The sequence below is a fragment of the Spermophilus citellus genome, assembly GCF_964194105.1.
Source record: "Spermophilus citellus genome assembly, chromosome: 7".
NCBI lineage: Eukaryota > Metazoa > Chordata > Mammalia > Rodentia > Sciuridae > Spermophilus > Spermophilus citellus.
This window is the reverse complement of record NC_138188.1, coordinates 104,528,518-104,543,331: the sequence shown is the minus strand read 5'-3', so window position 1 is coordinate 104,543,331 and position 14,814 is coordinate 104,528,518. Positions and strand designations below refer to the sequence as shown.

General features: G+C 35.9%; 1 protein-coding gene across 2 annotated transcripts in view; it reads left to right on the top strand.

The window, feature by feature from the left end:
* GSK3B (glycogen synthase kinase 3 beta) overlaps positions 1 to 12,735 on the top strand; it is a 156,399-nt gene extending 143,664 nt beyond the window's left edge. For both annotated transcript variants that reach the window (XM_081301744.1, XM_081301743.1), the window contains 2 exons: positions 122 to 220; positions 7,139 to 12,735. In XM_081301744.1, the coding sequence (XP_081157870.1) occupies positions 122 to 220; positions 7,139 to 7,206 (167 nt within the window). In that variant the 3' untranslated portion in view covers positions 7,207 to 12,735. The remainder of the gene's footprint in view (positions 1 to 121; positions 221 to 7,138) is intronic.
* The last annotated feature ends 2,079 nt before the right edge of the window (positions 12,736 to 14,814 follow it).

The window sequence follows — 14,814 nt, the reverse complement described above, 5'->3', positions numbered from 1 at the left end:
AGATGGATGTAGGTTCGTTATGTCTTCCTTTTTTGTTAGACTGGTATCTTATTGTTAATAATACAATAATTTCATATACATTTAAGAGTGGGCTCTAATATTTGTGTCTTGTCTTATCTAGAACTGTCAAGTAATCCACCTTTGGCTACCATCCTTATTCCTCCTCATGCCCGAATTCAAGCAGCTGCTTCCACCCCTACAAATGCCACAGCAGCCTCAGGTGAGGATATAAGTGTCTTCTATAAAAATATATTCTGTTTTTTAAAAAGATGATTACCCCTGTTTCATTTCATGGGATAAGTATAAACACTTAATTTCATTTAAATATCCAAAAAGGCACAACCAAATGAGTAAAAGTGAATAAAATACTGCTTTAGTTCCAAAATGCACAAGATAAAAGCACTCCATAAATACTTCATGTATATACTTTATATATAAGATATAAATATCTAATTAATTTCTTGGTTAATATATATCAAATGAGATGCTTATAACAGAAAACAGTTTGTACAATATAATGCTATTTAGGATATTTCACTATAGTTCTTTCTATCCCCTGAATGTTAATGATATTAATATACTGAGGAGGCAAATTTTTAAGTATACAATATAGATTGGTATAATTTTTAATCATTTGGAAGGGCTAAAGGTATAATGAAAATACATTTAACCAAGTTTTAGCTTCAGGTGTGACTAGATTCTTGTCTAGACTACAAGGTTAGAATTAGAGTGTGCTGCTGGTCCGTAAGCCAGCTAATAGCAAGGCCTAATTTCATGAGAATCACTGTTGTTACAAATATTTTGAAAATCTCTAATTCTTGAATGAATTGAATTCCTCCAGAGAATGGCTGGATGCTATTTTACATGAAATTAGAATCATAATAGGTAACACAAATAGGGGCTCAGAATTTGGTGCCCCCCTTTAAAAAAAAAAAAAACTGGTGGCAGAAGCTTACGCCATTTTCTTTTAGTTGTCACATTGAAAAAGATCAGACCATATTTGCTTATGGGAATTTATGTTGCAGGAAATAAAAAAAAATCTTTCATTATAATTCTTAGTACTCAACAGTAATGGTCAAAATCCATATCCTATTGTCTGAAATAAAGCAGTTTCTCTCCAGTCTTAATTAACTTTTTAATCAATTTTTACAATGTTGCTAATAAATATTAAAAAGATTTCATTCTCATTCATGTCCTACCTTCCAGGAAAATTCTATAAAGAAAGTTTCTTTTAGCTCCATTTCCACTAGCACATGCTACCTGGAGAAAATCCTTTGAACTTTACTAATAAGTATTTTATTTGTTTTCTCGATCTATAAAATGTGTATCCTGGAGGGTTGGAGCTTCAGGCATCTGAATTTGACTCCTGACTAAAGGCTAGCTTGATATCTTGTGCCACATCTTTCCTAGGAATAGGAAAAAGAGTTGATGATGCATTCCTAAGGTGAATTTCCTCTCCTTTTCCCTTATTATCATACACAAAATTAACAAAATAATAGTAGAGATTATGAAGAGGAAAAAAATGAAAATTGATGCCTCCTTGTAGGTGAAACTTTGATCTCATTAGTGTAGTTTATTACTTCAATTAAACATAAGCTTAGGCTATACTTTGATTCTTATGAGAGTCTTATTTGTTCTGTACCAGGAATGACACTAATATCCGAAACATGGTTTTACAATAGATGCATTTCTATTTGGAACAGCTTGAATAGGAGCATCTTAAGTTAGCTGCATATAATAAACAATACATCTCAAACTATCAAAATTTTATCTTTTAGAGGAGCTGACCTGTCATGTGACATTTTTAAACATTTTAAACATTTTTGTCTGGTGAGTGGAAACACACTTAAAATCAGCTTCAGAAAGATTGGTTTGGGGAAGAGTATAATAAAGGAAATAAAGGAATCAAAGTATACTTAAGTTCTCAAGTGTATTTACACACTTGTACATGTAAACACAAAAAAGCTAATTTGATTAGCTAAAATATTCTGTCTTGCTAATATGACAATAATAGAAATATTAATTTATTTTAATATTTCTATTATTTATAAAGTAATTATAAATTACTTTATAATTTTCAATTATAAAGTATAATATTTAATACTTTTGTAGCTTTTGAGAATTTGAAACATGCTTAGGGCAAATTAGGAACTAAATTTTAATTTTTATTATTTAACTTTAAGTAGCCATATGTAGCTTAGAGCCACCTTATTGGAGAATGCAAATAGAACATTTCTGTCATTGCCACTGGACCACACAATGAGCCTTTTTTTTTTTCAAAAAATATTTTTTTAGTTATAGATGAACACAATATATTTATTTATTTATATTTATTTGGTGCTGAAGATCAAACCCAGTGCCTCACACATGCAAGGCTCTACCACTGAGCTACAGCCCCAGCCCACATGATCATTTTTATAAATTAAAAAGCTTTATCTTTAATCCCACAGTTCTGTAATACTGATTCATGATAGCAGAGCCTTTGGAACCCCACCTCCTATGTTTGTTCTCTGTCCTGTCCTCCCAACATGTTTCCTTCATTTCTACTTTGTTTTTATTTAAAACTTTGGCAACAATTTTAAGTGTGAGACCTTCCATTCACTGTTCCTTCCACTCTCCATTTGCATGTTTGATCGATCATGTTAGGTGCAAGAAAAGTGGATGGGAGTTGGTGATGTTTATTGTGGGTGGGCAGTGAAGAGTCAATGAGGAATCAAGGCAAGAACTCTTGAGTTTATGACTTGGGCTTCTAGGTGGGACAGTTTCCTCAACTATCAACACTTACAGACCTCTGAGAATCTGGGGTTGGGGATGGGGGTGGGGAATGAATCATATCCTAGAAAAAAGTATATGTGTACCAGATATAGAATTTTACGTATAAAATTTTATGTAGGATAAAAATCTCAAACTCATGGACTCAGCTAGAAACCTGGCAGCTGCAGGTTCTACCCTTGGCTTTACTATGGCATTACCCAAGTCCTTGTTTATACCTCTGAAATTACATGGAATAAAAATTGGGTTTACCAAGCATAGTAGCACCTACCTATAGTCCCTGCTACACAGGAGACAGACATAGGAGGATCACTTGAGCCCAGGAATTCAAGGCTAGAGCATTATAGCAAGACCCTATCACTTTAAAAAATTTAAAAAAAAAATGAAAGCACAAATTCCCTTTGTAATGTCTGATATAAAAGCCTTAGAACCAAAACCATTCATGGAAAAACAACTGTTCATCTGATATAATCTTGTTTTATACAGCTTATTAGGTATACATCTAAGGGATTTAGTGATGCTTTCATAGGCTTGTGAACACAAACCCTAAATGGCATTTAAGTTCTTTGATATATACATATGTATTAGTTATCTGTTGCTACATATCAAGTTACCCCAAAATTTAGCAACTTAAAGCAAGAATAAATGTTGTTTCTGTGAGTCAGAAATTCAGAAGCAGCTTAGCTGTATGGTTAGGGTCTTTCATAAAGTAGTTAAAATGTCAGCCCTTTCATCTTCTAATGGCTTGCCTAAGGCTGAAAGATCTGCTTCTGGGATGGCTTGTTCATGTGGTTAGCAGATCTGCACTGGCCTTAGTTACTACTCACCTTGTGGACCTCTCTGTATCTCACATTGTGATAGCCAGCTTCTGTTAGAACTGGTGATCCAAGAGAAAGGGCAAGATGGAAGCCACATGTCTTTTATATCTTAGCCTTGGAGTCATATACCATTATTAGAAAATAAATTAATTATATGCTTAGTTCTTATTATAAATTAAATATTGTCTTAATGTAATATAACTCTTTTCGATAATGGACCTCTAGAAATCACACTGGATTTTGTTGAAATTAGTTCTAAATAAAAGTCCCTTTAAACGTTCCATCCCTTTGCTAGGAAATCTTCTCTGCTGTCCCCTATTGCCCATAAAGGTCATCATTGTCCTCTGTGCTCTGCTTTTCCACTTACTAACTGTATGGTCTTAGTTAGTTAATCTCATTATGACTTATATTTTCTGTTTGCCTAATGGTGGAGATAATCGTACATATTTCTCATAGGTGCTATGTAGTCTAAATGTGATGCCTACAGAGTACTTAGTATGGTGTGTAGCACACTGGTAAGCAAGCACCCAGATATTTATTGTGATTTTGCTGGCAATAATATTTATTGTGATTGTGGTTATTGTAGTCACACTAAATTATGAAAATATATATTACATAAATAAAAATATATTTTAGATGTATCATTCACCATTCTGTTTACTGAACAATTACTACATGCCAGATGTTATGGCACATACTTCAGAGGCCTTATTTTATAAACAGGAGGTATTATTACCATTTTGCCATTGAGGAAATTTAAGGGTAGAAAAGTGGAATAATTTGTTCCCAAATCACAAGGCTGTTAAGATGCACAAATTGTCTTTATATTCATAAATGTTCATGGAATTGGACTAGATTAAGAAAGATGTATCAGTGTAAGCCAGGCATGGTGATACACACATGTAAATTTAAGGCCAGCCTGGGCAACTTCAGGTTTCAAGAGTATGTGTGACCAAAATAATTAACTGCTAAAATTTACTCATGAAATGATTTGGAAATAATTCTGAGAAAAATATGAGGTCATTTAATTATAATTCTGAGGAACATGAGTGTTTTTGTCAAATTTTACTGATTGAAAACTGAATTCATTTCTGGTTATATGTTCACATGAAAGACCTGTGATTTTTATTATGATCATATAGACAGCTTTTGAATTTCTCCAAAGAAGGGTAAACTAGTTTGGTCATTGTCATAAGCTCTCAGGTGATCGCCAGTGAAAGGATATCTGAAAACTAGCTGGCTAAGTAGGATTCTGCTAAAGAGCAAATTTTTTTTTAAGAGGATCACAGGTTTTTTGTTTGTTTGTTTGTTTGTTTGTTTGAATATTTATTTTTTAGTTATAAGTGGACACAATATCTTTATTTTATTTTTATGTCATGCTGAGGATTGAACCCAGTGCCTCACATGCTAGGTGAGCGCTCTACCTCTGAGCCACAACCCCAGCCCCTAAGAGCAAATTTAACATAAATGGACAAGTTGCCTTGTAGGTGAGGTGTTTACTGAACTTGGTAAACAACTAGTGTCAGCCATCATGGCTAATGGCCACTATGGGCAGGGCTGCTCACAGTGCTAGTTTGCATGATGATGTAGTAGTCAAACACAAATGAATTCCTGATAGCCTCTCTCTTAAGTCTTGGGTTTGAAGACCATAATAACAGTTCTGAGTATCATATTCTAATGCTGAAATTCCGGTAAGTACTATTTGATGATGATCATGTCCTGAGTGTCATTCACAGCACAGGAAATGCAACAATAAGCATGGATTTATGTGGAACATTAGAATTCTGAAATAGCTTTGTGGTCTTTGAGGCTTTTGCTGGAATGTTGTTTTTAATGCAGCCTGTCCCTGAATCATTAACATGAGTATTTTTTCCTGAGAAAGGCTTGAAGGAATTTGTGGTTAGGGAGAAATTAATGTTAGATTTTCAGTGCACGGAATTTGAATGCGCATGGATGGTACCACCCTTTTGAACTGAGCATATCTATGGAAGGCAAGGCCAGGGATCATGAATGAGGTATTAGACCTAATTGCTCACTAATTATTGGACAAGGCTGTCTACCTGTCTTTGAAAAGTAAGTTCTGTGTCCCGGGCTCTCTCGTGCAGCTTACTCATGGACCTTATACTGATGAATTAGGATGACTCCAGCCATGGGCAATATAAACCATTAGCATGGACTCTGATGTTGCACTTATTTACACAACAGCAGTACTAGAAGCAGCTGCAGGTGTTTTGAAGAAATTAAATGAATTAACTATAACCATTCAAATTAAGAGGTATTCTCATTTCTTTTCCCAAAGATTGAGTTAAAGGTATATAAGGGCAGATTTAGAAAGGAAGTATAGTATTATATAGAATGGCTATAGAAATGATAACTGAATAGCTAATCCTTAAGTAATAAAGTTCCTTTGTGTCCTTGTGGGTCTTTTGTGTCTCACTCTGATTCAGAAATTCAAAGTAGAAAGATCCAAGACCAGATGTTTGCATTCATCTGTGACATTGGTTACTCTGCCTATCGTAGGACAAGTGTGATTGCAGATCCCTTTAAAGGTTCCTGACAGACAAAAGCTTCTGGGTCTGCTTTTTGGTGTTACCAGCCTTGATGACCAAGAGCAGTGTGGCTTCTAAGGAGATATAGCTCTTGGAAGTTGCCCATCCCAGTCAAGCAACCTCTCTTTCTCTGGGAAAAAAATGAAATCTTTGTGAGAAAAATTGACCAACAGTATATTCCTGGTGGTTGTGTATGAGGCAAATGATTAACCACTGAAATAGCAGGCTATTCCCTATCCAGGATGGAGAGCCAATCTGGAAACAACTAGATGGCCATTTAGTTAATGGATGCTATAAAATAATAATGGTTCTTTAAAAGAGGGGAAATGGGGATAAAAGTTGGTTGTTAATATACACATTTGTAGAGGATCAGGCAAGATAAGTTATTAGTCCAACATATTTGACTACAGGATGCTTTACTGTATTGTATTAAGTAAATTGGTATCATAGTGACTATTTCTTTTTTGCTGTTTTTCATCTCTATGAATAATGAAGAGTGGCTATACTTAGAAAACAAGCAACTGAGTTTGGTTTATATGCAGTACTTCTGCCTATCAACACTGACCCATATTACTTTCATTTTCTTCATCCATTCACCAAGCAGATAGTATATTATAACATGATTCAGGATTTTTAGTAAGTTTTCCAAGCTACGTGCTATTCATTTGTTTTTAGATATGCCCCTCTCCAACTGAGTCTTCATGAACTGCTGATCCCAGCTATAGTAAGAGCATTCACAGGAATGGTCTCTGAGTCCCTGAGTTGATAATTTAATCAAAGTCACTGTCTCCTCTGCACCAGGACCTTGCCAAGTCATGTACTTTAGCTTCTAAACAGGAAGAAATTTAGATGTCAAACTGTTGGCCATATTTAAACCAACATGCCAGAAAACAGTTTGGAAGGCCACAACAGTTCACAGTCTGCAGTGAAGGCAATGTACTTGTTTTCTTTAGAGAATTATGCCATTGTTCATACTCTCTTGGGACTTTGAATTTGCAGATGCTAATGCTGGAGACCGTGGACAGACCAATAATGCTGCTTCTGCGTCAGCTTCCAACTCCACCTGAACAGTCCCAAGCAGTAAGCTGCACAGGAAAAACCACCAGTACTTGAGTGTCACTCAGCAACACTGGTCACGTTTGGAAAGAAAATTAAAAAGAGGAAAAAAAAAAAAAAACCTGTTCATTTTAGTGTTCAATTTTTTTATTATTATTGTTGTTCTTATTTAACCTTGTAAGATATCTATAAATACAAAACAATTTCATTGTATTCTCACTTTGCGGGAGACCCAGAAGGTGGGAGGGGTAATGGGAGGGGGAAAGCGGAGCACTAGAAGACACAATCTCTCTCCCACGACAATCTTTTTTTTTTTTTTTAAATCAAAAGTCTGCTGTTGTACACTTTAAAAACAGGACTCCTGCCTCATGCCCCTTCCACAAGAGAAGAAACCTTGTTCTGTACTGAAATGTTTGTTTTGTTTTGTTTGAACTTTGTTTTCTTTTCAAGTCTAGTGTCAGACTTTGGCATAGTGCACAGCTTGAAATTGGTTGGGAGCTTAGCAGGTATAACTCAACAGGGGCTTACATGTCACTTGTAAAATTAATCCATATCCTCGGGTATTTGAAGACTTGGCTTTGGCATGTTGGTGGCAGGTGTGGCAGACAAAAAAGGAAATGTGTATCATTTGTAACCCAGGTAGGTCAATAAAGTTTGAAGCTGTAAGGGGGAGATACTGAATTGATTGGTTAAGTTTGGTTTTGTTCTTAGTCAGTACTAGTGGTGAGAAAGCTGGTATAGCAGGCTCCCAAAGGGGAGCAGCAAGCAGAACTCTAGTTCCATAATGGAGTTTTGGTTTTGTTTTTGTTTTTGTTTTGCCTGACCAAAGGTTCTCTGCAAATCTTTGTACAGTTTTAAATTAGTGACCTAGAAGGGGATTGGAAAGGGTGTTGAACAGGCTATACTGGCTGCACAGGTCAAAGGCACCTGGTGAGACTAGAGGAAGGACACAGGCTGGGGCAGATCTCACCACTGTGAATGAATTCATCCAGATTTTTTTCTAAAGTTACTTCCCTTGGAAAGATACACTTGAGAGAGGACATTATAGTTAAGTAATGTTAACTGTAACAGTCTACTGCTTTATTTTTTATCTTTCTAATTGAAAAACAAGTTTTTAGGAATTGCCACCTTCTACACGTAGTTATAATTTTAAATCCAAATCTAGACTATTTAATTTTAGCTTTTTTAACCTCATGCTTTTAAAATTTATTTATTGATGCATGCCCAATAGGCCATTATGATTTTAGGTGGTAGGATTATTAAAAACTACCTATCAAAATTATATAGTCACCTGTACGTACCTGCTGACTTCATAGGGAAACTGATGCTATAAATGTGTGTATATAGTTATATATACAGATACTCAATACTGCCTTTTCTTTTTTGTCTCCAGTATCAAAATTGACTGGTTGAAGCATGAGAAGAATGTTTCCCCACACACACCCAGTTAAGAGTTTTGTTTCTATTTTCTTTATCAGTGAATGGTGTAAGAATCAGTCTATTGTTTTTGGAAAAAAAAAAAAAAAGCAATATTCCTTGGAAAGCAAGGAAGATTGAAGAATTATGTTTGCAGTAAAGAGATAGATCTTCACAACTACTTTGTTTTATACTTTTAAGGTTGGTATCTATGTGGGCCTTATATACTCTAAAATGAACCTTAGTCACCTTGGTGCTTATGGGCCATTACTTGACCTATGAATCTTTAAGGCACAATCAGTTATATTTTACATTTAAAAGATCACTTGAGTGATGGCCACTTTTTCCTCCTGCCCTCTCCTTCCCCACACACCTTCCAAGGTTAGCTGATAATTGTAGGGCTGCAGAGCTGAACTCTAGATTGTGTATAATCTCCTTTCACCCTCCTCATTGCCACTTAGGTCATGTTGGGGTCTCGCCCTCCAGGTGGTTAGGAAGTGGAGTCTCTTGGCAGCCCACGTGCAGGCCTTGCACCCTGTCCTGCTTCTTGACTTTGTGTGCAACTCTCCAAGAGAGTTATGCTGCCTGCTGAAGTGAATTGACACCCAGAAAGACAACTGTGAGCCATCTTAGTGTTCACTCACTGTTTAGCTAAGCTCTTGGACCACAAAAGGGGTTTCTTAAGCCTCTTGTTATATCAGAGTTCATGAGAAAAGATAATGTTCAGTCAAACCAAATAAAATAGTGAATTTTACTTTTTATAAAGTGCTTCTGAGAGCTAGTTAAGATTGAAAAAAAATCTGCAAGTATTTGGCAGCATAGTTCCTTAAAGGAACTATAGACCATTACAGAAAAGATTTATAAAGAATCTGAACAGGTAGGTCTATGACAGAGAAATGGACCTGTTTTCAGATCAAACTGCCCAGTCAGATGTTTGGATATGAACACTACTCTGGACTTGGTATACTTGCTGGAGTCCATAAAAATCAGTACTTATTTTAGGAAACACTTTTTCCCCCATAAATGGGGTAAGAGAAGAAGAGAGAAAAGTCAGATGCTTTTCTCTCACTTTAGTGTGTGTGTGTGTGTGTGTGTGTGTGTGTGTGAGCGCGCGCGCGCCGGGGTGCATGATTTTTCTTTCTCACGGATCATGGCGGGATCACAGAACTCTTTTATACAAGTGAGATCCAGGTCTCTGGATATCTTTTTGTAAATATAATAATAATAATAATTAAAAGCTCCTCACCAAATTCAAGCTTGTACATTATATTTTCTTTCAGTGTTCTTAAATTTAAGTTTTATTGTTTTGTATGTAAATATGTGGACCCAGGAACTGTTATTAATGAGCAAAAAGTTACTGTTCAGGGCAGTGATTCTGTTTAATAATCAGACAAAATGTAGACGAGCTTTTTAAAGCCATATAGTTTTAACTCTGTACAGTAGGTACCGGCCTGTATTATTGTAACAATAACTCTAGCAATGTATAGTGTATCTATATAGTTTGGAGTGCCTTCGCTTCCATGTGTTTGGTTTTTTTGTTTGTTTTTATTTTTATTTTTCATTTAAAAAATTTTATTTGGTTTCCTTTATCCACGTCTCCCTGTCCATCCCCTTTCCCTTTGAAATAATAACTCACAACAATATCTTTGCCCCCTCCAAAATTAAGTTTCGGTGATACCATGCTCAGGAGTGGGAAGAGGAAACCATGTTCATAATCTCATTTTATTCAAGCCCTGCATTTGTTTTAGTTCTGAATGTCTGTTTCCTCCTCGGTAGCAATGACCGTTTCATCTGATACTTGGTCCATTCAGGGACTTAGTATAACACATGGAGCCCTAGAGCTGGAGGATATCAATAGATTAGATTTTGTTTATCTCTTCCACAGGCCCTAACCATGGGTTTTACAAACAGCAGATTCTAGGAGCCTTCCATGCTCCAGCAGGCGCTCACTCTTCTTCCTCCCTCCTTCCCCACCTCCCCGCACCAGCCCCCTTACTGACTTCCCTCCCAAATGACACAGGGAGAGAAAACTGGTCTAGTATTGGGTTTTGATATATCAATGGTCTAAAATTCTCTCTTGCAATGGCTTGCAGTTAACTGCACAGAATGCCACCATGCCCATAGAAGGCTGTTCTAACAAGGAAACTCAACCCATTCTCTCCCTCCTGCCATCTCTACCCTGTTCAATGACATGTCATTTTAATTTTTTAAATCAGTTTAATTTTGACTGTGTGCCCAACATGAAGGCCTTTTTTGGGAAAAAAAATATATATTTTTTTGTTTTGCCTCCAAGTACTCCATATAAAATGTCTTGAATAGAAGAAAAAAACACTTTACCAAACCAAAGGTTGCTATTTTTGAAACATCATGTGTTCATTCCAGCAAGGTAGAAGACTGCACCTTCTTTCCAATGACATGTGTCATTTTAAAAGTCCTCTTAATTTTTACACCCATCTTGGTTTGTGTTTGAATAAAGTATGCCTAACTAATCATCTCATCTGCACCAATGCTAAGGTTTCTGAGAGGACTATTATATTCTCTATCCCTGTGGATATAAAGACACTGGCATTTCATTTCTTTTCTCTTTCCTTTTTAAAGGATTTAACTTTGGAATCTTCCAAAGGAAGTTGGCCAATGCCAGATCCCCAGGAGTTTGGGGGTTTTTCTTTGGTTTAAACCAAAATTGTACCTGATTCATATTGTTCATGTTAGTGATCATCTAATCACAGAGACAAAACACTTTTCTCCCCTCTATAGAAAAATAAGCATGCTCTACAATAAAACCTGTCTTTCTGGTAGAAACCTGAGCCACTGAAAATAAAGAGACAACTAGAAGCACAGTAGAGTCCCAGATTAAGGTCTTCCTTAGAGGCTATGAAAGTAATCCCTGGGGTTTGGATTATTTTCACAAGGATTATGCTGTTTATTATTAGAGTTTTTGCTCCGTTTTGCACCTCTGCAATAAAAGCAAAATGACAACCAGTACATAAGGGGTTAGCTTGACAAAGTAGACTTCCTTGTGTTAATTTTTAAGTTTTTTTTCTTATATCTGTCTACAGGCAGATAGATGTATGAAAATGTGCTTGCCTGTAAAATTTGCATTTATAAGTGTGTTGCCGATGGATCACTTGGGCCTGTACACATACCAATTAGCGTGACCACTTCCATCTTAAATACGAATCTAAAAAACAAAATTTATTATATATATATATATAAAGGACTGTGGGTTGTATACAAACTATTGCAAACACTTGTGCAAATCTGTCTTGATATAAAGGAAAAGCAAAATCTGTATAACATTATTACTACTTGAATGCCTCTGTGACTGAATTTTTTTTCATTTTAAATATAAACCTTTTTTGTGAAAAGTATGCTCAATGTTTTTTTGCCCTTCCCCCATTCCCTTGTAAATACATTTCGTTCTATGTGACTTGGTTTGGAAATAGTTAACTGGTACTGTAATTTGCATTAAATAAAAAGTAGGTTAGCCTGGAAATGAAATTAAAATTCACAAGTGTGTGGTCTTTATTTCAGTACCCATCCCTCTCTTCACCCTATTTTGCCACTGCAGTAAGTAGTCACATCACCATCTTTAATTAGGGAAACATGAATCTTTATTATAAAAAATCAAGGTATGAACACCACATCTCATTGTTTCAAATGACCTTACTCCACTGTATTAGCCACAAGAGGTGCAGCTTCCAGCTTGGAAACCTTTGGATTTGATGTAGAGGAAGCTTTGTAGACACTGCTTTGAAAACAAAGGAAACGTCCCTAAAAGGGACAGTTGTAAAAATGTGTAAGAGCTGCTGTCTTCGATTACTGTGTGTTCATGGTTTGGTGTAGCTGTATTTTCTTTAACTTTTATCCTATTAGTAATGGTCTTTGGGGGTCTCTGTAAAATATAAGAACACCACAAACTGTTGGCTTTACCTCCCAGGTAACCAACATGTTGTTTTTGAGTCTGCTCATTGCTAATACTGGATAATGTATGTAAACATGTTATGTCTCTTAGTGCAAAAGAAACATTTTTTAGGACTGGCAAACTGTCAGGCCTAATCTAAAGACTAGCTATAAGGTCATGTGACTGCTGCTTCAATAAAAACAAATTTATATTCGATAAAGTGTTGTCCTCTTATTTACTGATGTTGTGGGATGGGCAAAATCAATCACATTTGTAAATAGTTAAATGCAGTTACTAGTGGTAGGGGAGGGCTGGGTCAGCAAAAACATGTGAGATGTTACTTGCGGGATGGGCTTCTTGGTGGCACTGAAATGCATTTTTGCCATCTTGTGTGGATTCTACCTTAGCTGTTTGAATTGGCATTAAGTGTCTGCAAGAAGCTGCATTAACTTGGAATCCTGGAAGACTCCCTGTTTAGTTTCCAAGTCCTTCCAAAATGTGATGACCATACAGTCCTTTGGGATTCACATTTCTAGATGCTATTTTTTGTGAAAGCAAGTGAACAAAAGCAGTGGATGGTCACCCATTCCTCAGGTATAGAAGTAGTTAATCCAACCCATCAGCACCATCAGATTCACGACAGCTATGGACACATAAAGGGAAGCAAGGAGGGATCAACAAGCTGCTGAGGAAGGGGGCGTGCAGGAAGAGGACACTGAGTCTGGACTGAGAAAGGCTGATGATGAAATGTTTTTCTTTATAACCTCTTTTAAAAAAAAAAAAAGCCACTCTGGGCCTTTTCCCAAGTGAAGATTTGTCTTTGACAACTTTAGACAAAGTCTGGGACAAGGTGAGAGAGACCACTGAGTGACTCTGACTGATAGGGGAGCCAGGAGGTAAGCAGTAGCCTTGGAGATTAACTTCATCTTTTCCTGACTGAACCAGGTACTAGAAAAAGAGATCCGTAACTACAGAAATGCCTAGAAGTTGATGCTTAGTTCTGTTTGCTCAAAAGCTCAGGGTAGTGAGTAATAAGGAAATCCAAATTATTTGGGGGGTAGATAAATTGAACCTGGCTCCTAGTCCTATAAACTTGAGATCCACAAAGCTGCTGAAAGGAAGTATCCTGTGAGAGCTCTTTGGTGCATCTAACTTTGAATCTTTTCTCTTGAAATACACTTAGTTTTCATAATTTATATAAACCATACGTACATATTTGTTTAATATTGGGGAGCTGCCTGGGTGTTTTTAAAAACAAAACTGGGGGAGGGGAGTTGACCCATCTTAATCTCACCTTAACTTTGCCTTACTCTAACCTACATCCAACAACAATTTCAGCCACTTGGGTGAATAGCACACTCAAAAAGTTATTTCCTCCAGGGAAAGGAAGGGGCATACATTACTGGTGAATATAGTTGAATGAAATGTATATCTCCAAATTATAAACTTACATTTCTAATTATAACTGAGTAAAAATTAAATTAGTTGAAGTTCCTGGGAGCAAAAGCTGTATTTATTGAGCTTGTAGAGAGGCACTTTATTTTCCCTTGGGTTTTTCTCTAAAAATGGGTACTTTATCTCCTTGATGCAGAGAAGGTTGGTGAAACTGGAGGGATGTCAGGGAATATGTTTACTTCTTTGATTTGTATTATTGATTTCTTAATGTTTTCATCGTTGCCCTGCTTTTAATAAAATGGTGAAAACTAAGCAATTATCTGTTTCTTAAAATTCAGTTTACCTTACAGCTTCATTTGCAACCAAATATTAAACATTTAAAATTAATTCATTTGCATTTTAATTATGATGTGTATATCCTTTAAACTTTAATTCAGAACAATTATTTTATGAGTAAATCAAGTTAATTCATTTGTATGTTCTTAGACCAACGGTTTTCCGATGTATAAAAGGCAATAAGTAGTGAAAAAATGTATATATGTGTGTGTCTGTATTTTTATTTCTACTTCCCCACTCCCACATTTCTTTCTTCCCCAGATTAGAATGCCAACATTTTTTTACATCTTTAGCCAAACCTTTTTCCTTGATTTGACATTAAACCAGGAACACATTTGCTAAAACTATTAATGCCTTATTAAATTAATAAGATAATAATATATTATTATCTTATTAAGATAATAATGTAAATAATGTATTAAGTGCCTTATGTAAAATTAAACTTGTGACAATGCAAACAGTTTTACTCACAAATAGCTATAACAAGGCTGACACTCCCACATTTTTCAGTTTGGAGAACAGCATATTGACACAGGAATGCGAGTGCGTGCAAGTGGTTTTACTCTAG